Raw genomic sequence first — 25,199 nt, 5'->3', positions numbered from 1 at the left:
TTAGGAGGAAACCCGGGTCGCTAGCCCGGGGCGTGGCTTCAATTTCAATAACTTTATTGGCGGCCTTATCTGTAGAACAGCCATCGCACCATTGGTCCCGGGAGGAGGCAGAGCATCGCGGGAGGTGATTGGGGTGGGAGCGCCCCTGGGCAGTGAGCGCGGGGCGTGCGGGGGAGTTTCCGAAAGCGGGTTTCTTGAGCAGCAGGCAACTGGGATTGGGGGTTCCGGGGGTTCCTGGAGGCCAGGGAGGGAGGGCTCCCCCGCGCGCGGCTTTCCTGGGGCGGGGATTCCCTTGCCCGGGTCCCCAGACGCAGGGGCGGGGCCAGGGGCTCCCCAGACGCGACCGCCGGGGTGTCCCTAGCCCCGTGTTGTTCCCCACGGCAGGTGGCCCCCGACTCGAGCTGCACCGCCATGGGAAACACCACCAGCGACCGGGTGGCCGGGGAGCGCCACGGCGCCAAGGCTGCGCGAGCCGAGGGCGCCGGCGGCCATGCCCCGGGCAAGGAACATAAGATCATGGTGGGGAGCACCGATGACCCCAGCGTCTTCAGCCTGCCGGATTCCAAGGTGAGTGTCCCCACGCCCCCAGTTGGTGGCGATGCTGCAGTAGTCTGGGTGTCAGGGCTCCTCCTCCCTATTTTGATTTTTTCTTATCACACTGACCTGGGTTACGGTTTTTAGAATTAAAGGCTTTTTTCGGGGACGGAGATACTGAGTGGTAATTCCTTTCGCGGTACTGTCTCAAAATGGGATAGAGGCGGAGTTCTTGTTACTCGACTACTCTTTTGGCCACATTTTTAGGATGAGGCCAACAAACCTCCGCCCGGTCGCCCTTGGTTCTCCTAATTAGGCACGGGTGCCCTCTTCTAGAGTACTGATGCATTTGTAGGTTGTGAGCCCTGGTGAAAAACTTAAGAGGGTAGGTTACCCGAGTTGCTGACCATAGGCGGCATTTCCTCACATTTGCCTTGAGGTAGGTAAATGAATTTCTTTTTCCTGATAACTGTTGTGTATCAGTATCATTTTTGACCTTCTGAGAGCTCATCACTTCAGATCCTCTTCCCCTTTGGCATGGCTGCGAGCAGCAACCACTTGCTTATATGAATACTTTCTTCTAGTCTTGGGGATCAATAAAGGACATTATTTGGTTGACTGCTTAGTTTTCATCTCATACTTTACAGTTGTCTTGGCTGAGCTGCTTCTTTCACATCCAGCTGCTTCTCAAGTGGGAGAGCAAATAATTCCAGGATTTCTCTAATTTCCGGTAGTACTTCATAATGTTACCGTACCGCGGCTGAAAATGGACAACCCACAGTTGCCCTGAAGACCTTGCTCTCAATCAAGGACTTTCAGGAAAGTGGCAACTTGTATTCACTCTACAGAAAGGATAGATGGAGCTGACAGCAATGTAATTACCATTCGAATGTTTCTAATCACTTTCAGAGCTGTAGGCATTAAATACATTAATTCCTCCTGGTAGTTTGACTAGAATGAAGTAGAAAAATGGAGGGGTTGGGGAGATTGGGGTAGGTTTGATGTTATCACTCATCCTGTCCCACCCATCTGGGGTTTTATTTTATTTACTCTTGTAAATAGACAATAATTTGCCAGGTTGATAACACATGAAATGTGGATTCTACTGTTTATTTTCTTGGATCACAATTGAGAACATAATCACAAAGAGAAGTGAGGGTGATTTCTTGGGGTTTCTTCTTCGTTCCTTTCTTCCTTCTCCCACTTAAGGACTTCTTCCTCAACATTTGGGCCCTCTCCTCAGCCATCTGAATTTACTTCTTCAGAGCTTTCTCAAGGTGATTGTATTTTTACCAATTTCCTACATTGATGACTCAGGATTTAAGTACAGTGTATTTGTCAAGCTGTGACTGCAGTAATCGGCGTCCTGAATAAAAGCCAGGTTGCTCTATCTGAAATGGAGCCTATTTTGGATCATTCTTTCCCTTACCTCAATCTTGACATTTGTGAAATAAGAAAATTGGTTCAAATAATTCCCAAGGTCACTTCCAAATCTAAGATTTTATAGTTCTCAATCTATTTCTTCCCTCAATGTTTCACTTAAACATTTTTCAATTATAATTCTAATTGTTTTGCCTCTTTTCCTGATGATTTTGCTGACTATTTAACTTGGAGTAAACAATCTTTTTGCTAGTCAGCTGCACTCATGCCTACCACAGAAATGTCATGTCATACGTGGAAGGGCTTTCTTCCAAAGCTAGGCATATTAATAGTTTGTAGCTTTCAAATTCTAAACTGAAACTATTAAATCATACAAGTAAATAATAGAAACAGTGGCAGGCGGGTCTACATTGCTTCAAATGCCAGCCTTCTTCGGTGGACTAGTTCAATGGTTTTCAGTCCTATTTGCACATTAGACTCACCTGAGATTTGTTTGAACACTGCATAGAAAATTTGAAACATTTTCCATGTTTCAAAGTCAGGAGAACAGTGTAATGAACTCCTATATAACTGTCATCCAGTTTAATCAATGATCAAATCATGAATGAATTTATGTCACCTATACCCCAATCCACTCTTCCCCCACCAATTATTTTGAAGCAAATCCCAGACCATCATATCAAATATTACTTTATCTGTAAATATTTTAGGATGTATCTCTAAAGATGAGGTTTCTTTCTTTATTTTTAATATAATTTCAGTATTATTGTCTGGGAAGCTTTTTAAAAATAGATTCTCAGGCCTTATATCTGAATCAGAATCTGAGGCATATGTAATTGTTAGGCATATGTAAACATTTCTGTAATTCTAATGCAGCCTGACAAATAAGAGTTCATTGCTTTGAGAAAATGGAGATCAAACTTTTCTCTTAAGCCACTTCCTTATATAATGTGAAAGTTCCTTCAATTCTCTTTCTCTGCTTGCTTTGGATTATGCTGCTACTGGTATCTCATAGTGTAGTTTTGAGGAATATTGAGAGACAGTATGGAAGGTAGTCTGCCTCAGTCATTTTGAAAGTAAAGCCCAAATTAATAAACTAGTCCTTTTTTTTTTAACCCACATTATTTTATTTGGTAATATTTTGGCTTGGTACCATATAGTCTTATATACCAAAGTTATTTAAGCCAATCTGAAGTGGGGGTGAGCAAACTTTTTCTATAAAGGGCCAGATAGGTAATATTTTAGACTTTGCGGACCATACAGTCTCTGTCACAACTACTCACTTCTGCCATTGTAGCATGAAAGCAGCTGTAGAAAATGAGTAAGTGAATGAGTGTGGCTATTTTCTGATAAAACCTTATTTGTAAAAGCATCTGGCTCACTGGCCATAGTTTGCCAATTCCTGTTCTGAAGGATGGTAATGAAAAGAAACTAAGTAAGGAGTCAGTTTTTTTTCCGGAACCCTACATACTTCACTTGATATTGGAACCACTTTTTTAAAGGAAACTGTGTTTTTGATATGATGCTTCTTGAGCTCCAGAATTTTCATCCCTACTCCTGAAATAACTAGTATAAACCTGGCATAGGTGAACAAGTAAGATTTCATAACCATTTCTCAAAATTTATGAAACCAATGATCTGATTTTTACATTTTTAATGTCCTTTTGTTACCTATTAACTAAAGTGGAGGTTATGAATTACTTATGAATTTTAGCATCTCTAATTTCTATTACAACTGATAAATTGAGAGCTGCTCATATTTGCATGTGAAAAATACATGGTTAACTTAGTTATTTTTTGTAGAACCATACTTTATTTTCATATTTTTTCTCTTAAGAGACACTCAGAAGCATATCATAATTGTCTGCCTATGAGTTAATCTGGTAAGAGGAAGTAAGGTTTTTTGTTTGTTTGTTTCTTAAGGGAAATCCTAAGGTTCTGAAAGAATGAGTGATATATGCAGACTCAGAAGTTAGGCTGTGATTTGGGTAGCCTTTGAGCATAAGCCAGTTGACCATTTCGGTCCTAGATGAGTTCTTTATCTATAGTTCGTTCAAAATCTGATTTAGTTGCTAATTTCAAGGCTTATTAGTCCTTAGCAGAAACATAGCACCCCTCTCTGCCCTGGGGAGGAGAGTGACCTTTTCAGAATTCCTGGGTCACAATTTAGGGATGACCTAATCCTTCTTACAGCTCCCTGGGGACAAAGAGTTTGTATCATGGCAGCAGGATTTGGAGGACTCCGTAAAGCCCACACAGCAGGCCCGGCCCACTGTTATCCGCTGGTCTGAAGGAGGCAAGGAGGTCTTCATCTCTGGGTCCTTCAACAATTGGAGCACCAAGATTCCACTGATTAAGAGGTGAAGACAAGTGTCTTGGTTGAGTCTACAGGGTCCAGGAGTAGAGACTTGATTTCCTTTCTCAGGAGAGAGACCTGGCTGGACTACTCCTCTCTACCTGCTAGGGACTCTCTCTAGAACATTTTCTGTGACCAATAACTATATCTGTGACATTTTTTTCTAACCTCATAGTGAGTCAGAGATGTTTTACCACTTAGAATGTCATTTTCTTTAGGACTGTGTTAATACAAGTCCTTTCTATGCTTGTGGGAAGTCTTCCATAACTGCCTGAGTCCAGTTGTTCTGACTTCTGCACTAAAACAAAACACACTGTAAAGTTCTAGGTAGTAATGTTGTTTGTTGCTTGCAGAGCAACAGTGAATTATGTAACTGGTTATGGCCCTTTGTATAAAGGTAATTTCCTAGAATCTGCTCACCAAAATATGGAAGGGTACCTTGAGGCACTTCTTATCCTGAACCTACTTGCTATCTTATTTACATTCATGAGGGATCCGTTTTGCTGAAGCAAAATAGTTGTACTAAGGTGGAACATTCGAGAGGATTAACATCTTTATTGTTCTTTTCCAGATATTAGTTAAGAACTAAAGTTATTGGGAGGGGCTAGCAAATACATGCTCAAGGTGATATAAAAAAGGAGAATGGGTTTATAAATTATCTTTTACTCCAGGGGTTGCAATCACTTAAGAATGCGGGAGATCATTGGTATGATATTGTGATTGCCTCGTGGTTTTTACATTTATATTCTGTCTTCTAATAGAAATTTGGCCTATTTAACTTTCTGTTTTCTTCTATAGCCATAATGACTTTGTTGCCATCCTGGACCTCCCTGAGGGAGAGCACCAGTACAAGTTCTTTGTGGATGGACAGTGGGTTCATGATCCATCAGAGGTAAGGCCTTGATCTCTGAGGGTAACCACTGACTTAACTGTCTCCTTTAAACTATCATTCCCCTTGGTGTCAAACATCATTGCAGTCAGGATTGATAGGCTCCTATACTGTTGGATTTCTTTCTTGATAAAAGATGGTGGTGCCAAGTATGATCCCTTTTAAAAAGAGGAGAGTTGAATAGAACAGATGTATTTGAAATGGGGATTCATGAATTTTTTTTCCATTCATTGTTTCAGCCTGTGGTTACCAGTCAGCTTGGCACAATTAACAATTTGATCCATGTCAAGAAATCTGATTTTGAGGTGTTTGATGCTTTAAAGCTAGATTCAATGGAAAGCTCAGAGACATCTTGTCGAGGTAATTTTGTAGTATTTGCTCTTTCTTGATCTGTTTTTCTTATAATGCGTGTTTCTTCCCAAGAGTGGTTTTTGTTTGTGTTTTTTCATTTTCTCCTTAGGAATCCTATGAATTGTATGTGTATGTTTCTCCTATAAACATTAGGTCCCCGTCTTCAAGAAAAAAATCTGTCTAGTGTATTTGATTTCAAACTTTTTAACCAGTAGGTTTACACTGTAACCCAATACACACTCACACACACACACACACACACACAACAGTAACACAAGTCTTACAGTATAATGTTTGCCTTTATTACATGTAAAGCACTCTATTTTCTATTTTATCCTTCTTTTTATAAACCACTAATGGGCTATGGTCTATAGTTTAAAAAGCTATTTCTAGTAATATTTCAAGTTTTTCATTGACCTTTGAGAGTATCAACTAGCAGGGGCTAGCTGTGTCTCATATGCCTCGTTTAGCTGCCTCAGCTTAATCCTGCCAGTTTGATAGCTCAGTTGGCAGTTCTATAATTTTATAGGGCCCTACATATATGGCAGTTTTGGGGGGAAAAAGGGTTATAAAAACCTCACATTTCTTTTTTTTTAAATTCTTTTAAAAATTTATTTATTTATTTATTTTGGCTGCGCCGTGTCCTAGTTGCGGCACACAGGCTCTTTGTTGCGGCATGTGGGATCTTTTAGTTACAGCAGGTGGGCTTCTTAATTTCGGCATGCATGCAGGATCTAGTTCCCAACCAGGGATCAAACCTGGGCCCCCTGCAGTGGGAGTATGGAGTCTTACCCATTGGACCACCAGGGAAGTTCCAAAACCTCACATTTCTTTTGTCTATACGTTAACTGAAGTTTTGTAAGTTTTGGGTTAAAAAAAAAATCCCTTCGTAGAGGAAAAGACTTGTATCCTTTTGTTTCTCCCAATGCTTTTTCCAAGGCCTTCATCTCTACTTACATTAGCTATAATACCAGAAAAGTGATTTGCTATCCATACTCACAGTTACCAATTTTGTTGTTTTACAATAAAGGCTATGGCTGTCTAAAGAACTGTTTCCAGTAAGCACACTTCTCCCTTGTGAGTTCAAAGCCTGCCTATGCTACTAACTAGCTTTGCCATCACAGACAACTCCTTCAACCTTTTTGGTTCTTGGTTCCTTATCAGTAAAATCAGAGGCTTAGACTCTCAGCGATTCACTGCTGAGGAGACACAATACCTGAAGTGAGACATCTTAAAATCTCAGGACACAAGAGTGGCTTATGCAGTTTCTAAAAGAATAATCAATAGTATAATAATTGTTTAGGAAAATTACAAAGATATTGTTTTCATTATATAAGCTCAGAAAGTAAGGCTGGACATTGTTCTTAACTGGTGGTGCAGAGATTTAAAAGAGTTTAAAAATACTGAATTAGGGGCTTCCTTGGTGGTGCAGTGGTTGAGGGTCTGCCTGCTAATGCAGGGGACACGGGTTTGAGCCCTGGTCTGGGAGGATCCCACGTGCCGCGGAGCAGCTGGGCCCGTGAGCCACAATTACTGAGCCTGCGTGTCTGGAGCCTGTGCTCCGCAACAAGAGAGGCCGCGATAGTGAGAGGCCCGTGCACCACGATGAAGAGTGGCCCCTGCTTGCCGCAACTAGGGAGGGCCCTCGCGTGGAAACGAAGACCCAACACAGCCATAAATAATAAATAAATAAATAAAAGGGGAAAAGAGGGTTCAAGTTTTTAAAAAAAATACTGAAATAAATGATGAGGTCACTAGTTACTCTAAATTTTTGCATTATATGATTCTAGCAAAGCAACCAATGAATAAGACATATAATCATAATTATAGAGAAAGAGGACTAGCATACTTTTGATATTTCTCTCTTCCCACTTTCACCCAATTTCCTGATCCACTGAGGTAGGGTTTAGAATACATTTTATTAGGAATCTTCAGATAATGGGTTTTAATCTGCACTCAGTGACCATCTTTGCCATGTCTGTGACTTTGGGTAAATGACAACCATTTTTTTTTCTGACAGAAAGGGAAAAAAAAAAAAAACTGTTCTATGTACTTGCAAAGAGTGTTTTTGTGGATCCATGACAAAATAACTGAGAGTACTTTGAAAAGTTTCAAGTTCTATACATTTTTAAGATATTATTTAATATAACAGTATTTTTGCTACTCTTTTCTTTTGTCCCACATATATTTAATTGAAATCTGAGTTCTTATGCTGAACTGGTTATTAAAATCCTTTTTACTAGAAACTATAAAAAACATTAAAAATTTTTAAGCAAAAAATTATAGTTCTCTTCATTTTTGTGTATTTCTATTCTTGTCTGCATACATTTTTTCTATTTTTTTTAAGATATAATTTCACATGCCATAAAATTCACTCTGTTAAGGTGTGCAATTCAGTAAGTTTTAGTATATTCACAGAGTTGTGCAACCATCATTGCTATATAATTGCAGAGTTTTGTTTTTTGTGTTTTTTTTTGGCTGCACTGGGTCTTCACTGCTGCACGTGGGCTTTCTCTAGTTGCGGCGAGCGGGGGCTACTCTTCTTTGCAGTGTGTGGGCTTCTCATTGCAGTGGCTTCTCTTGTTGCAGAGCACGGGCTCTAGGCACGTGGCTCAGTAGTTGTGGCTTGTGGGCTCTAGAGTGCAGGCTCAGTAGTTGTGGCGCATGGGCTTAGTTGCTCTGCAGCATGTGGCATCTTCCCGGTCCAGGGATCAAACCCTTGTCCCCCTGCATTGGCAGGTGGATTCTTAACCACTGGACCACCAGGGAAGTCCAAATTCCAGAGCATTTTAATCACCCCCAAAAGGAACCCCATCCCCATTAGCAGTCACTTCCCATTGCCTCCTTCCCTCCACCTCTGGCAACCACAAATCTACTTTGTGTCTCTATGGATTTGCCTATATTGGACATTTCATATAAATGGGATCATACACTATGTGGTCTTTTGTGTCTGGCTTCTTTCACTTAGCATAATGTTTTCAGGGTTCATCCATGTTGTAATATATATAATTACTTCATTCCTTTTTATGGCTGAATAAAATTACATTGTATGGATATACCATTTTATTTATCCATTCGTTAGCTGACGGACATTTGGATTGTTTCCACTTTTTGTCTGTTACAAATAATGGTGTTATGAACATTTGTGTTCAAGTTTTTGTGTGGACATATGTTTTCATTTCTCTTGGGCATGTATCCAGGAGTATAATTGCTGGATCATATGGTAACTTTGTGCTTAACTTTTGGAGGAACTGCCAAACTGTTCTCCAAAGTGGTGCACCATTTTACATTCCAACCAGCAATGGGAATAATACAAAGGTTCCAATTTCTTCACATCATCGCCAATAATTATTATTGTCTGTCTTTTTTTATTCTAGCAATCTTAATGAGTGTGAAGTGGATCTCATTGTGGTTTTGATTTGCATTCCCCTAATGACTACTACATTGTTATTAATTTTTCCTTTTTGTTGCAGTCATCGTAGTATCAGTAGTCTTAGAGTTTATAACCTTGTTGTTGCTTGACTGGAAAAAAGAACAAATCTAATATTTTCATATTGTTTGATAGTTTATAAGGCATTGTCACATCTGTCGTCTCATTTGATTCCTATAAAAGCACTGTGAAATAGGGCAGAGATTGTTATTTTCATTTTATGAATGAGGAAACTGACTATAGTAGAGGGATTTGTCCCAAGTCATACAATTGATAGATGGAGTAGCTCTTCCCTGAACCTACATCTTTTACCCCTCATCTCCTCCCCTATCCTTCACGTCATGTTACCATGTTGAGGAACTTCATGATTTATGTTCAGGGTGATGCAGACTTTTCCTTTGTTTGCCTTACAGTTGTAGACCCAACAAGTCACAAGTTTATGATTCTTGACTTCTACCATATTTAATATTAGCTGCCATGTACTGACAGTTTTTTCATGCATCTTTAATAGCTCTCCAACTTTCCCTTATATTTGAATAAATATCTTCCAGACCTTTCCAGCTCACCCCCAGGGCCTTATGGTCAAGAAATGTATGTGTTTCGATCAGAGGAGAGATTCAAATCCCCACCCATCCTGCCTCCTCACCTTCTCCAAGTTATTCTTAACAAGGACACTAATATATCTGTGAGTATCCTAAGAGTATTGCTGGGGCATCTGGGGATTACTAGGACCATTTGAGCTACAGTGTAGTAATCCTAGAGGTTGGGATTATTACAAAGGTGTGTTGAGTATAAATCATATACGTATCAGTAGCTTTACAAGTTCCTTTTTCCAGGGCTGAGTTGCGACTTTTCCAAATACTGTTATCAAAATTCATAGTTGTCTTCTGGTCCTAATATATCAGGCTCAGAGCTATGGATTGCTAGAACCAGTTTCTAAGACTTCTATTCCAACATAAGATAAGGAGCATTTATCATTTGGGGATATCCAAAAGAAGTATATTTTGCATATAATTTACATTTCTAGTCAATTCACTTGATTCCCACTAAGATTATTTTTGCCTCTTACACAAATCTTCTATATGTGTTGTGGGCAAGGTTTATTAAAGAGGATGCATAGATAGTGAGGCTAAGGGTTTCTGCCCTGGACTCAGAATTTTCCTGATTTTCTGTAATGAGAATGTATTATTTATATATACTAGGATGAGTGCATTACTTAAAAGAAATAATACATTCTAGTTTTGAGTTTCTCAACAGTCCCAAAGATCTCTGAGTAGGAATAAACTGTTTGGTTTAGGATTGTGCATTTAACCCCATTTAGTGGGTTTTTTTTGGTTTGTTTTCTTTTTACCCCTCTTAGTGTGATCCAGCCTTGCTCCCCGAGCCCAATCATGTTATGCTGAACCATCTCTATGCACTGTCCATTAAGGTAAGTGGTGGGCCTGGTTCTTCACATAGTTCCCCAAAATGGGAGGGGAAGAGTTGAACACGTGTTCCCTAGTGGCTACTTGCTCTGCTACTTCACTGAAGCTGAAGCTGGCAGTAATAGTCAAATTATAGGAGAAGAAGTTTCTTTTTTTAACTAGTGGGTGAGTTTGTTTGTTTTAGTCTCAATATCTGAGTTCTGGCTAGCTGAATTGCGCTGTGATTGAATGGACTTTTTTGCTTCCTGGTTTCTTTTTGGGTAGCTATAACCTTTACACCACCTACTTAATTAAGTTTGAGTTCATAGTACTAGGATTTCATTTACAGAAAAAGCAAGTCTACCTTCCAGTTCAAAGAATGCTTGAATGTGATATTAAGGCTTCTACTTTTTTAAAGGTGGACATGAGCTGCTTTCAGGTGCCTGAGTCCTATATACCCAAGTGCTTGCATCTTTCCTATACACTCATAAAGGAGAAATGTGACCAGACTTGCCCTGTCCCCCCCATCCCCGTTCCAACTCTTAGAATGCTTCTTGGTTTCTCTGCTGCTTTAGATTCTGGATTGAAAATATCTGTTCAGTCTTGTCATGTCTTTGTGGTCTGGCTATTGGAATAATATTTTATATAGTTCTGTAGTTACCAAACTAAGCTGAACATCATCAGAATCACTTGGGGAAAGTTTGTGAAAATATAGATTCAAAGGCTCCATCCCCAGGGATTCTGAATAAGTGCATCTAGGATGGGCCTCAGTAATTTTTTTAAGCTGCTTATATTTCTTAGATGTGCAGCCAGATTAGGGAAATCACTGATACAGCTGTCTTTAACAGATTACGTGGTACTTATTAAATATATATTATTGAATTTAATTTTTATAATAACCTTGTGAGATAAGTATTATTTTTTAACCCTGTTTTATAGATAAAGAAACTAAGGCTCATAGAAGGTCATATTGCCAGTAAGCACCAGAGAGAGAACTGAGGTCCAGTCCTCCCATCCTCATTCCATGTCCTTTCCTAGAGACCATTGGGCTGGTTCTGCCAAGTAGGTCTTTCTCTCACCCACTTCTCACTTCCACCAAACTCTTTCTGGAGTTGAATTTTTTACCTGCCTTGCTTCTGTCATTTTTAGGCTGTGATCTGCATACTGTGGTCACAGAATGTCAATCTGAGAAGTATTCATTGTAGATGATACAATATAGAGGAAAATAGGAAGAGGCACTGGTTTCTTAATTGGATTTGCTTGGATTCTTTGTGATCTAACTGAATTTTGCCTCCTGTATCTGCTCTTTGGCTATCAGGTGATGTCCACAGGTCTGCCATCTCTTTCTACGGTACACCCAGGGTCTGTAACACCGCTTGGGAAATGGTACCTCTTACTCTTCACACTGGTTCTGACCCAGGTCAAGGTCTTGCTTGTTGTGGTTCAGCTTGGCCTTGACCTATCCCTGGTTCTCTCAGATTATTTAAGCTGTTTGGAATTGATCCATTGGATTGAGTGTCTTTCCGAGGAGGATTTTAGGGTCCACTTTGTTCAAGGATAGAAGATTCCTGAGTCCCCTCTTGATCAGAGATGACTTTTTTTAAAATTCATCCCTGGTATTAAATGGGGCTTGGAAATGGTTTTTCAAAAAAGGATCACTGCCCTTTTTTCTCATTGCTTTTACGACTTCCTTCTAGAAATGGATATCAGGATATTTCTTTTTTTCCATGATAGTTTTAAGCCCAATATTTGAAGGTGAGGTGGGGAAGGAAGTGAGGTAGGAGACTAATATTTTTTCAGCACCTACTTTCTGTGTCAGATATTTTCATGTAATCATCAGAGCCATATTAATGGTAGGGGTTATCCTTTGTAATGATGAGAAAAAAGACTTAGAGACATTAAGTAGATTACTCAAGGTCACAAATAGAGTAACAGTAGGAGTCAGGATCAAAACTTAAATTGATTTGAATCCAAAACCAACCTTTTTTTATAATATCAAACTAACTGTGTTAAAAGTGAGCAGTTGTGAAGGATTAATGGCTGGGAACAGCTGCCTACATCCTGAACTAGTGAATTAACTACATATGTTTATTTCCCTTGCAGGACAGTGTGATGGTCCTTAGCGCAACCCATCGCTACAAGAAGAAGTATGTCACTACTCTGCTGTACAAGCCCATCTGAAGGGATTCCTTCCTGCCTCCCAGGATTCAGCAGAAGCATCTCCCTTGCCTTTCTGGACTAGACCAGTCTTACCTGGGGCTGGAAGGCTGATTTGCTTTGAGGCTAATATGTGTGTTTCAGTGCCTCTGAGTAGGATGCTCTGCTTTTGCGTTTGATTGCAAATGAGAGCTTTAGGAGTTCATGGAATTTATTTTAAGAAAAAATCATATATATATATACACACACACACACACACACACACGCACGCACATGAGAGGAAAGTTAATGGAAGCCTTCTAGCTAGATGTATTCTCTCTGCCTGTGGGAACTCACCAAGACCTGCTGGGGAGAGCTGCAGGAAGAACCATAACAGGAAGCTTTTTTCCTAAAGTGAATGAAGAGCAAACTCAGGATCCTTGTTGGGTGGAGATTCTATCACTGCTACCTTGGCTCTCCAAGGGATGGACTTGTGCCAGACTGCTGCCCTACTTACAGCTGCCTCCTTGCAGGAGCAGCTTTTCTTGCATGGGTTCTCTGTATTCCCAGAGTATGTGCACAATCTGTGTTTTTTATATGATACCAGGTGCCCCACAAGAACCCTTTTTCCTCTCATTTCACATTCTTGCTTTGTTAACCTCCTTCAGATCCTATATCTGACCCTTGCCTAACACAAAACTCAGTGGGTAAGTGACCCCTTTCAAAGGCTGTGTGAGACCTGACCCACCTTACAGACTAGGGCTGCCAGAAAGTCTCCTTTTTAAGCTCAGCACAGGCCCATGACACTTTGTTACCACTTATTTTAACTTCTACTGAAGAAAATATGGCTCAGCATTATATGAAAGGCAGAATGCAGGTCTACTTTTTTGTTTTGGTTTGGTGCCACAGTTTAGGCTGTATTGGCACATTCCCATACTTTTTCCCACCTGGTTTGGCCCTGCTTCCATGTTTTCTTTCACAGAGCAGATAGCTTTGAAGGTAGGAGTGAAACCAGGGAAAACTTTCCTGTCTTTCGTTCTTGTAAGATTTTTATGTGCCTACATTTTTCTTTTATCAAAAAATGCCTTTTCATTGGTCTTAAGAGACTGCATTTGGAGAACTTCAGGCTTATGATAAATTGCTCCCAATATTTTCTTCTCTAGTCTAGCCCCCTACAGTGTTACATTAATGAGGCTGACTCTGTGTACATCATTACAGTAAACATTGCTCTAGATACAGACCCATTCAAACTCATTCCATGTACCTAAAAGGGTCCCTCAACTTAAAGATTCATTAGGCCAAGAGGCAAGAAATTACCCTTCGTGTTCCCAGCCATGAAAAGTATCACTTTCATGCACTAAATGCTAACAAGAGTTATCTTGTTCTTCTGTATCTTCCAGAAAGTGTTGATGAAGTGGGGTCAGTGATTTCCATTTGCGGAGTAAAAAGTATCTATTCAATCCACTCTTGAGATTCAGAGATAAGATACTTTTCCCCAAGTTTCTGTGGCTCTTCCATTACAGATAAATACAAGCCAAACATTCAATACTGAAGGAGGCTAAACTTGTTGCTGGAGAGGCTCCTTGACTGCTAAGATGAGCCCAGCCCCACTGAAAGGGCACCCACAGGTAAATGAGCTACCTCCTGTCTTTCCCATGTAAAGCTGATGATACAGTTTGTCTTCGGGTATGTAGAACTCTTAGATCCCGTGTGTGAGGCAGTAGGGTATGGGATTGTTGTCTTCGCTGGGAATGCAAATTGCTAAGTGCTTTGGTGGTTAATTGCTGAGAGTAAATATTGCTTTAGCCACGCAAGGCCACCGTCTGCCTCAGAAGGCTTTTGTGGAGAACATTTTATGGTTCCAATCACTTTTAGAATGGTGTGCCGTTTAAAAACTCCAGGCCAACCTCTGTTACTACCAACTCTCAGGATCTACGTTGTCTTCAGTTATACTAGGATTTTGTTTTTTCCGTTACCCATTAAACAAGTGGGCCACTTAGAAGGATTTAAAATCTTGGTTGTTACATAGAGGATTCTGTTGTACTCATATGTCTTGTCAGCAGTATTGACATGTAATTTGTCTGTGTGTTCCTGTATTAAAATCTCTATTCTGCACAGATAGATCATTAGAGTGTGGTAGGAAAAGAGATTCCTTCAATTTCTCTCAGGCCAGAGGCTTCTGTGAAATGGGTCTGTCTCCAGTGACAGTAGGTTTTGGTGCTGGTGACCTTCAGATCTTTCTCATCTGGAAATGTGTAGAAAGTGCCAGTTTTCCAAATTCTGAGGTAATCTTTCAGCCAGATGTGAAAGTGGAGCCTACCAGCTGGTATGGAAAGGGACCAGTAAGAGGAATTGGATGATGACTCGTTCAGCCCTGTCCCTTCTCTGTACTGCTGATTAACATACCGTGGCCTTGAGAATTCCTATCATACTCTCAGTCTGTCCCCTAGAAACTGTTCTAGAAGGTTGAGAGGGAGGGAGGAAGGTACCCAAGAGTACAGCTCACTCATTCTTTTATATTGGTTAAAGGGATAGTTTATTTTCTGCAGAAGAATTTGACAGATTTTGAAAATGAATAAAGGCAAAAAAATTTTTTAGGGTTTTCTTATTTGTTTTGCCTGTAAGAGTTTCACAGTCAAAGAGTAAGAATGTAATTCTTAGGGAGGGCTGACTCTTGAACTGTATCATGGTTTAGGAGTTATGGGAAAAAGAAAGAGTAACTGAGCTGAGGAGTGGTACTAGGAAAGTTAAGGCTTAAGTAACTCAGAACTAAAAATATCCTTTTTAAAATTAAATCAAACATATACTGGTGTCTTTGGATTTCATTGTACAGAATTTACGGTATAAAAAATCTTTTTCTTGTTTCTATTTTCTACACTTTCTTCTATGTTGTGCTTTAACTTCACGTGTCAGGCAGACTTTACCAGGGTCTAAAGTCAAACATTACCTAAAACAAATATTAGTCATCTTGCTGGTAAGGAGAACTTCTGTGTCATGGTTATTAGCTTGTTTTAAGCTTAAAGTTGAATGGGATTTAATCACTGTAGGCAAAACCCCTGAAGGTCATACCTGGCCTCAACAGTGTTGGCTTTTTTTTTAAAACAATGCTTATATATGGTAAAGAAGCTCTGTAAAAGAAGAATCCAAGAGAGGTTTCTGACAGGATCCTACAAACCCAGGCCCACTCACTTCACCCCAATTATTTCTAGTCTCGTAGACCTAATGGATCTGAGATAAAATCTTTGAAAAGTGTTGGTACTCCACATATGCTGCTAAAATGAAGTTAAATTCAGAAAGAAGTGTTACCTCTAGACTGGGCTTATATTAATCTGGGTATAAATGAAGGAGACATATTAATGATAGAATCCCCTGCTTTTAATTGGGGAAGTAGAGTTTTTAAATTTTTGACCTCAACTAAAAATGATATGCAATAGTCTATGTTTGTGTATGTTTGAAATACATTCTATTCTCAGAGATTTCTAAATCCTCACGTTCCAGTGATTTGGGGCCTAGGCTTAAGAGCAGATACACAGTTGGTCCCTGCATTATTGTGACTCATCCTTAAAGCTGAGTTGTTGCTGTTTTCTAGGAACTGCTGACTCTAGTTACCCATGGGATGGAGGACCTGGGAGGGATAGGAGTTAGGGTCTTTTAAAACTCTGGATCTAGGCATTTGTCTCTCCTTAAGCACCAGTCACAACTAGAGGTTGAAGGGCTGTGATTTCTGCAATGAACTCAAACTTTTGGAGTAAAAAGGCCAAATCTTTAAAAATTATAAGAAAAAAGAAAGAAAAGGAAAAAACTCCAAGAGTCTGTTACTTACGAAATCCAATTCTTCGCAGTGGAATCCCTCTAGGATTCAAATTTGGGCTTTGTCTTGATTTGCTTTACTCAGTTGTGCTTTGAATGAATAAGTTTTGTTAAAAATTAAATTTTGTTTTAGTTCCAACATTAGTTGGAGTCGAATTTTGTGTAGCACAGTGCTTTTGCAGTAAGACTGATATGAAAAACTAAATGCTATGTGGATTTTATAGTCAGGTTAAAATGGTCGAGGAGGTACCTACTATAAGTATTACATTATGTGTTCATCATCTTATTTCTTTTCTATTCCCATCTACAGAACACCTACCCAGGTTGCGGTTTTAGAACAGCCAAAGCTCACTAATGTTGATTAGTCCTAATCTCCACACTGGGCCCCATATGTGAAACTTGTTTGAATTTTGGTAAATTGGAGAATGTTGGTTGTTACTACACTGAAGCATTTTGAGTGAGTACAGCTCTGTTATAAAGGGGGAATAAGACTATAAAGGGAATTAAATATGTGAGTCCTCCTTTAAATGGTGCTTTTTGTAACCTTCAGTGCTGCGATACAGAGCTGCTTTTCAGTATTTCACAAAGGAGTGGCATACAAGAATGAATTTTAAAGCTTTTCTCCAAATGTAATTTTTCACCGGACTCTGACGTGTCTGAAAATTGTGTGATATAACACATACAGAAATGTGAGGGGGTTTTTTCCATAAAACTTGAATAAAAGTATTATACAGCAATAATATTTGAGGTCTTCATTGATTACTGATTATATTATCAAGACTTACCCACTCAGCCTCAGGATCTAAAGAATGTAAATTGCCACACAGATACTTTCAAATAAAGAGAAAAGTAATAGGTATATGGGACACATGGTGTCATCCCTCCATCTGCCACCTTTCCTCTTCTTTTTGTTCCAGGCTATGCCAACATTAACTAGAGGAATGCAAACTCTGATTTGATTTTTAGCACTTTCTGTAAACTGCACACTTAGCTATCATCCTGTGCTGGATTAGCTGAGATCCTAGTCTAATGATTTTCAAGCCTGGCTGACATTAATACTACCTATACAGATTCTATAAAAATATTGATGCCCAGTCTACTACCTCCACCCCGATTAAATGAAAATCTCTGCTATGGGATCCAGGTATCTATATTTATTAAGCTCCCCAGGTGATTCTAATATGTATATATCCATTATCCTGGAACTTCCCTACTCATTCTTTCTCTGTCAGATATGTACTTGAAAGCAGGTTATATACTTCATTCTGACAGCAATCACTTCCCTCAGATGTCTTTGTTCAGGGCCATGATTATAATATCCTTTTTATTTTCCATCCCTTTATTTCATGGGGTTTTTACATAGCTGGTCTCTGGACTTTTCTTCAAATAACACAACAAGGCTACCCTGTATTTGCTGCTGTAAAGATTCAACTGAGTTAAATTTCCTCAAGGGAGAGAAGAGAATGACACTGTGGGAGTGACTAGAGGGTGAGAAGAATAGAGGGAGTTGAAGAGAGAAGTGGAGATGTAAAGTAGAAGGACAGGTAATGAAGACATGTGATAGTAGAAATGGACCAAAACAGTTAACCTCAAAGCTCAACAGCAGGTCAGAAGACTGCCTGCAGACCAGAGGCAGAGAGTGGTAGGTGTAACGTGGACTCAGGCACTGACAGAATGGTCTCCTAAACATCATGTTCCCTGGTCACTGAAACAATAAAACGGCACCAGAATTCTGTCAAGACCCACACTTGCACTGACATATGCTTTCCAAAGTGCATCCTTCTGGCCCAGTTGAACTGGGGTCTTTTGTTGTATCCCTTCCAAACTCCTCCCCTGCATCGATAATTACCCATGACACAGGTGGTTGGGAGACATTGTGAGTCTCTCCGCTGCCCTATTTGGTCACTATTCATCCAGCAGCACATATGCAGATCTGGAGTACCACCTCCCTTTCCCTAACCCGTCCCCTGGCTCCAGGGCACTTACAGATGAACTTCTCTGTGCTCTTTTACCAGTAAGAATCCTTCAGGCACTCAGTCATATGCTGAAGGAGACTCCTGTCTTGAGAGTATTCTCTTCATTGACTTTCTAGGGAGGAGGGCAAGGTTCTTTGTCAGAAGGCCATATGCTATATGATATTTTAAAACCAAAAGTAGTTTTTCACCAAATTCTCAACTACTCCAGAACTAATTTCCCTTCACTACAACTTCCAAAGCCCTCCCGCTAGTGATAGCTTATGATGAGAACATCAGGTGAGAAGTCTAAACACCTGAAAGAGCCACAAAGATTACTGCAGACCTGTATACCTGGATCTTAGGGGTAAAAGTCTTAACTCCAGGCCAACTGATCCTCAAAACTATGACTACAGACCTAACTTAGTTCTTGTTTTCAGGGATCTTTGTCATCGATTACAATAGTCTGGGTCACAGTTACAAGTTATATTTTGGGATTGGGTAGTGGAATGGGTGTTACATTCAACAGGATCTCAGAAAATATTTCTGAGGGTCAGGGGACAGACTGGAGATATTTTGAATGTTTGGGGTCTTTTGTTGTATCCACAAATGGAAACATTTGTTGCAACCTGAAGATGGTGTTTCTTTTTCTCCCCGAATTAGCAGAGCTGGTTCCTGTAGGTTGTCTGGGAGAGTGACCTAGAGTTAGGATAGCTGAGGAGAGTAAAGGAATTTGACAATCCAGGGATCTACCTGATCAAGAGCCAGTCTGAGCACAGAATGGATTCTGAGAGTGGCATCTTATTTTTAGATGTAACAAAGAACTGTGGCTGCAGCCAGGACTAAATGATCTAACGTTCAGGAGGGAAAGCAGAACTGTCCAAGGTGAACTGAGATCACCAGCCATCTTATTCGCTGTAGCTATTTGCTGATTCTGGGCATGGGCTGAGGACTGAGCTTTGCCCAGGCAGAGGGTATCTGATGGGGGTAAAGTGAAACCAACAAAGCTCTTAGTGGTATGTGGTGATGATAGAGGGATGAGTTGAAAACTTGAAGGGCATCAGATGCATAGCTAGTTTTCCCTAAAGGACACTTACTGAAGTCTGGACTGCACGGAAGGCTTAAGAGCTAGCATGAGAGCTTATAAAAAGCAGAGTGGGGCTTCCCTGGTGGCGCAGTGGTTGAGAATCTGCCTGCTAATGCAGGAGACACGGATTCGAGCCCTGGTCTGGGAAGATCCCACATGCCACGGAGCAGCTGGGCCCGTGAGCCACAGCTGCTGAGCCTGCGCGTCTGGAGCCTGTGCCCCGCAACGGGAGGGGCCGCGATAGTGAAAGGCCCGCGCACCGCGATGAAGAGCAGTCCCCGCACCGCGATGAAGAGTGGCCCCCACTTGCCGCAACTAGAGAAAGCCCTCGCACGAACCGAAGACCCAGCACAGCCAAAAATAAATAAATAAATAAATAAAATTAAAAAAAAAAAAAAGCAGAGTGAAATCTCCCAAAGTCTCCTGGTTCTGAGGTAATAAAGACTAACTAGAGAAAAGGGGCTTGATTGAAGCACATGGTCCCAAGACATTTGTCAAGTATTGGACTAATGTGGGATGGGACACAAAAGAACTATACTAAAAATTCTTGAAAGGCCAAATGGTTCCCAAATAATTGCATGCCAAGACAAAACTCAAGAATACCTATAGGAGTACAGAAATATCCAGCACTCAACAATGTAAACAGTCACAATATTTGACATCCAATCAAAAATTACCAGGAGACTTCTATTTCTGATCAAAATAGAATAACAGGGACTAGATTTATCCTCACATCTAAAACAATCAAAGATCCAGACAAAATATATTAAATAATGGTTTTTAGACATTCAAAAACAAGCAATGAAGGACAGTAATCCCTGAAATACAGGAAACAAATGAAGTGAGCCCTTTAATTGCCCAGGCTGAATACCTTGAGCATTTCCAGCCTGGTAAGTCTGCAAAGACCAACAATGCAGAATGCACGGGGTAGAGTACCAAGGAGGAGAAAGCTGCACAGAGATAGAGCTTAATAGATCAAATGCTAATCTCTTCCAGAAACATCCTCACAGACACACAGAAATAATGTTTTGCCACCTATCTGAGCATCCTATTTGAGCAAGTCAAGTTGACACATAAAATAAACCATCACAACATAATAACATGGTTAAATCTCAAAAACATTAGGCTGAGCAAAAGAAGTCAACAGAAAAGAGCATATACCATATGATCCAGAAATCAGATCAGTGATTATCTAGGGATGGAGGTATCAATGGTAGGGATAGGAAAGAGGGAGAGATTACGAAAGAGCAGGAGGAAACTCTGGGGGATGATGGTTACGTTCATTATCATGAGTGTGGTGATGCCTCACAGATCAAGTGTGCACTTTAAATATGTGTAGTTAAATATATGTTAATTATACCTCAATAAATCAAAAAATGTTAAGAAGTAAAAAATGACGGTGAAATAACTATGTTTTTAGACAAACAAAAACTGAGGAGACTCACCAGCAAAGGATGTTACAAATATATTAAAACTACTTATTATGAAAGAATGAAAATAATCCTAGTTGGAATTCTAGCAGTATTGTGAAAATAATAATTTGTATAAAAATATACTAAATGAAAAATGTTGCATGTTGATATTTCTAAGGTAAACTCTTAAAGAATGGTAAAGTAAGTTAATAGGCAAAAATGTAATAACATAAAATATTTGTCTAATCTAAAAGAAAGCAAAGGAGGGGAAAGTGGAACATAAAACATATGGTAAATATAGAAACCAAGTAATAAAGTGGTAGACATATACCCAGCTATAATAGTAATTATATTAAATTTCAATGAACTAAAAGATTAAGATTGCCAGACTAGGTAAGAGAAAACACTGTCCTTGAGAACATAAAGAATTTTGTTTAATTTGAAGGCTATTCTGTAAGAAAGTAACTTCACATATGTGCTCAGGAAGAGATAGAGGGGGTATTATAGAGTACATAATTTTCCTGGAAACATTCTCAACCTCTGAGTAGAAATTGTTTTGTTTTGTTTTCTTGTTTAGAGATCTTTAAAATTGTTATAATAGCCATCCTAATGAGTGTGAAGTGAAACCTCATTGTGGTTTTAATTTGCATTGCCCTAATGATCAGTCATGTTGACATCTTTTCACATGCTTATTGGCCATTTTTGTATCTTCTTTGAAGAAATGTCCATTCAAGTCCTTTGCCCATTTTTAAATTGGGTTGTATGTTTTTTGTTGTTGAGTTTTACGAGTTCTCTATATTTCCTGGATATTAATCCCATATCAGATATATGATTTGCAAATATTTTCTCCTTTTCTGTGGGTTGCCTTTTTACTCTGATGATAGAAGTCCTTTGATGCACAAAAATTTTTCATTTTCATAAAGTCCAATTTACCTATTTTTTTCTTTTGTTGCCTGTGCCTTTGATGTTATAGCCAAGAAATCATTGCCAAATCCAATGTCATGAAGCTTTCCCCCTGTGTTTTGTTCTAAGAGTTTTATGGTTTTAGCTCTTACATTTAGGTCTTTGATCAATTTTGAGTTAATTTTTGGATATGGTGTTAAATAAGAGTTCAGCTTTATTCTAGTGCTGGTGGATATGCATTTCTCCCAGAACTCTTTGTTGAAAAGACTGTCCTTTCATCCATTGAATGGTCTTGGCACCCTTGTCAAAAATCATTTGACCATATATGCAAGAGTTTATTTCTGGTCTCTATTCTATTCCATTGGTCTATATGTCTGTCTTTATGCCAATACAACACTTTTTGATTACTGTCACTTTGTAGTAGGTTTTGAAATCAGGAAATGTGAGTTTTCCAACTTTGTTCTTCATTTTCAAAATTGTTTTGGATATTCAGGATCTCTTGAAATTCCATATGAATTTTAAGGTGGATTTTTCTATTTTTGTGAAAAAAGTTGGGATTTTGATAGGGAATGCATTGGATCTGCAGATCACTTGGGGCAGTATGGACATCTTAGCAATATTAAGTCTTCCAATCCATGAACATTGGCCAACTTTCCATTTATTTTTGTCTTCTTTAATTTCTTTCAGCAATGTTTTATAATTTCATTGTACAAGTCTTTCATCTCCTTAGTTAATTTCAAAGTATTTAATTCTTTTTGAGGCAAATGGAATTGTTTTATTAATTTCTTTTTTAAGTAGTTCATTGTTAGGGTATAGAAACACAACTGATTTTTGTGTGTTGATTTTGTATCCCACTATTTTGCTGAATTCATTTATTTTTTCTAACTTTTTTTTGGTGTGTAATCTTTAGCGTTTCTTACATATGAGATCATGTCATCTGTGAACAGAGATAATTTACTTCTCCTTTTAAAATTTAGATGGCTTTTAGCTCCCTGCATTTTTATCCCAAGAATCCTCTGAGGGATTGTCTGCACTCTCCAAAGATGCAGCAAAGACCCTTCCTTAGAAAGACCCTGCCTTATACCATCCATTCTTGAGGACATTCTCTTGTGGTGAACTATCATGAGAATAGGATTGTCCTTGAAAATTCTCACTGTTTCACCTTCCCATTAGCAAGACATGTTCTTGTCTTGTACTACATGCCCCTCCTCTATGCTGCTATAATATCCAAAGGTTAGGACAGTTGCCACAGTCTGATAAAAGTATCTGTTTTTGAGCACTTATTTCCTACCAATTTGAGGTTCTCAAGGAGAACTTGACTGACTCTGTGACTCCAGTGCCTATCATGGAGTCAGGAAATTAAGTACTCAATAAATATTCATGAAACAATGTGTATAAAAACCTTTGTAAACTGCAAGTACAGAAGAAAATGATTATTACTATATTTCTTTATATGCAATGGTCCTTTTTCCTTAGCCCCTTCTGATCCTATGAAGAAGATCCATTAAGGTAAAATTCATTATGCATCTTCAAGCATCTTTCATTCCTGCTAATCCAAAAGTTATTTGGTAGGCATCTACTGTAAGGACAGCCCCAAGGTTGAATTCTGAGGTATGCAGCAGAGCCTCATGATTACATCCTCCTCTCCCTGGAGGTGATGCTCCCCAGCAGTATAGATGAGCCCTGGGTCCATCCTGTGGACCTCCTTGGCCAGGTGCACAATTCACTGTGGGGTAAGCTACTCAGGCCACACTGCTCAGCTCGGGCTGCCCCTTAAGGAGTTGGATATTGTTGTAGGCATTTCTTATTTTCCCCTCAAACTTTCCTAACCTAGCCTGAATACTGTCCTTATTCTCATCCCCTTTGGCTACCAAGAGACTACCATCAGCTCATCCTTCAACATGCTTTTATAATTCTCTAAACATGTAGACACTCTTCCAGCTAGTTCCTCAGTTATATGTTCTCAGGGCATAGGCTAAGCATAATGTTTATTCAGCAAATACATACACCAAGGACTATGGCCTGGTCTTGACTGCAGTTCCTAATGACCGTTTAACACACACCGAGTTCATCACAGCTCAAAGAAACTGTCAAGCGCACAAGATAAGACCAAGGCCTGACTGACTCAGCTGGCAAAAATACAATGAGCCACTTTTAGATGCAGTTTATTACTTACACAGACAGTGAAAAAAGAGTAGTCAAACGTACCAGCTCCCTGGGCCGTTGTCTTATATACCAAAAAGTACAACACCAAAACAAAAGGGGCTGATGACTGCAATGTGAGTTGTACGACACCCACTGCTGAAAAGCCAATTCTAGACTGGAACTAATTGGTTTTGTAGTCTCAGCTGTACCTTGAGAAAAGCAGGCAGAAAGCATCATATCTCATCAAAACCTGGTAGGTGTTGATAACCTATCTCATGAGAGACTAGCAGGGGAAACAGGGAGACTAGTGGGATCTTCAAGGCAACTTCTCACAAGCCTCCCATCCTCTTGCATTCCAGAGGATAAAAATGCATTCTGCCAAAACTCAGATTAGCTGCAATTTAAGCCTGTGTGAACTATGTGAATACAAAGAAGGTTTCCAGGGCACCATGGCAGGGCTGTTCCTCTATAGGAAACTTGCAAAACTGGAAAAATGAAGGATAATAACCTAATTTTATAGATGAAGAAACTGAGACTTACAAAGATTAAGAAACTTGCTAGAGTTCCCACAGCTTGTTGGTGGCAGAGGTACCTTTATAAATCTGGGAACCTCAAGACTTCCAGGTTAGTGCTCTTTGCACTGTGCCATACAGCTTCATATTAGAATGTCAGAGTGGAATAAACAGTGATTTTTCTCACTTTTAAGACGAAAAAATCAGAAGATTCCTGCCCAGGAAAAATATATTCTCATGGATTCCATGGGTCTATTTTTTATGCTCAGTCAGCTTTCAATCCCTAGCTGATGAAACTAGATGAAGGAACACATAAATAATAATTAACACTCATCACAATTACAATATATTTAGTAATTATCTATATAATGTTTGGCTGTTAGAAGACAATCTTTGTGTGTGTAGGACCTGTCTTGTTTCCCCCATGTCCTTACTATACAAGTCCCTGCCACATAGAATAGTCAATAAATACTTGTTGAATGAATGAATAAAAGTCAGTATAAACTTTTATTTTATTAACAGCTAATTTTTACCAATATTCCTTAGTTCCAAGTGTATTCCTCACAAAATCCTTTACTGGGGCTGGATTGAAGAAATAAAACCATGGATTTGGAAAAGATATTATTGGATTTGTATACCAGATCTACCACTAACTAAATATGCAATAGTAGACAATTTCTTTAATCTCTTTGAGCCTCATTATCCCATTTTACAAAATAGAGAATATAACATTATGTATAGATCTTTTGGATGATTTTAAATATGTGTATGTGTTTGTGTATGTATGGGTGTGTGTGTGTGTGTGTGTGTGTGTGTGTGGCTAGACAGACAGACAGACAAACAGACAAACTACTAGGTTCAGTGTCTGAGAAGTCACTCAATTAATATGAATTCCTTAT

The 25,199-nt window shown here is 39.4% G+C and overlaps 1 protein-coding gene across 4 annotated transcripts; it reads left to right on the top strand.

Moving 5' to 3' along the window:
- The first annotated feature begins 1 nt into the window (after position 1).
- On the top strand, positions 2–17,031 carry PRKAB2 (protein kinase AMP-activated non-catalytic subunit beta 2). 4 transcript variants are annotated; one of them, XR_009007089.1, is made up of 9 exons: positions 2–133; positions 385–567; positions 4,108–4,274; positions 5,069–5,162; positions 5,399–5,519; positions 9,492–9,625; positions 10,301–10,369; positions 12,447–14,107; positions 16,600–17,031. XR_009007089.1 is itself a non-coding variant. In XM_057540038.1 (8 exons), exons 2-8 carry the CDS (start codon positions 412–414, stop codon positions 12,522–12,524), a joined length of 819 nt encoding a protein of 272 aa, XP_057396021.1. In that variant the 5' UTR covers positions 2–133; positions 385–411; the 3' UTR covers positions 12,525–17,031. The 4 variants fall into 4 exon arrangements, 3 of the variants coding, with proteins under 3 accessions (XP_057396021.1, XP_057396027.1, XP_057396032.1); XM_057540038.1 differs by having other exon boundaries at positions 12,447–17,031; XM_057540044.1 differs by having other exon boundaries at positions 3–124; positions 12,447–17,031.
- Positions 17,032–25,199: the final 8,168 nt, after the last annotated feature.

The sequence above is a fragment of the Balaenoptera acutorostrata genome, chromosome 1, assembly GCF_949987535.1.
Source record: "Balaenoptera acutorostrata chromosome 1, mBalAcu1.1, whole genome shotgun sequence".
Lineage (NCBI taxonomy): Eukaryota > Metazoa > Chordata > Mammalia > Artiodactyla > Balaenopteridae > Balaenoptera > Balaenoptera acutorostrata.
This window is presented reverse-complemented; position numbering and strand designations above follow the sequence as displayed.

Coding starts and splice junctions, on each gene's coding strand:
- PRKAB2 (XM_057540038.1), top strand. CDS start 412: ATGGGAAACACCACCAGCGACCGGGTGGCCGGGGAGCGCCACGGCGCC. Junction 568..4,107: donor TCAGCCTGCCGGATTCCAAG/GTGAGTGTCCCC, acceptor TCCTTCTTACAG/CTCCCTGGGGACAAAGAGTT. Junction 5,163..5,398: donor GGGTTCATGATCCATCAGAG/GTAAGGCCTTGA, acceptor TCATTGTTTCAG/CCTGTGGTTACCAGTCAGCT.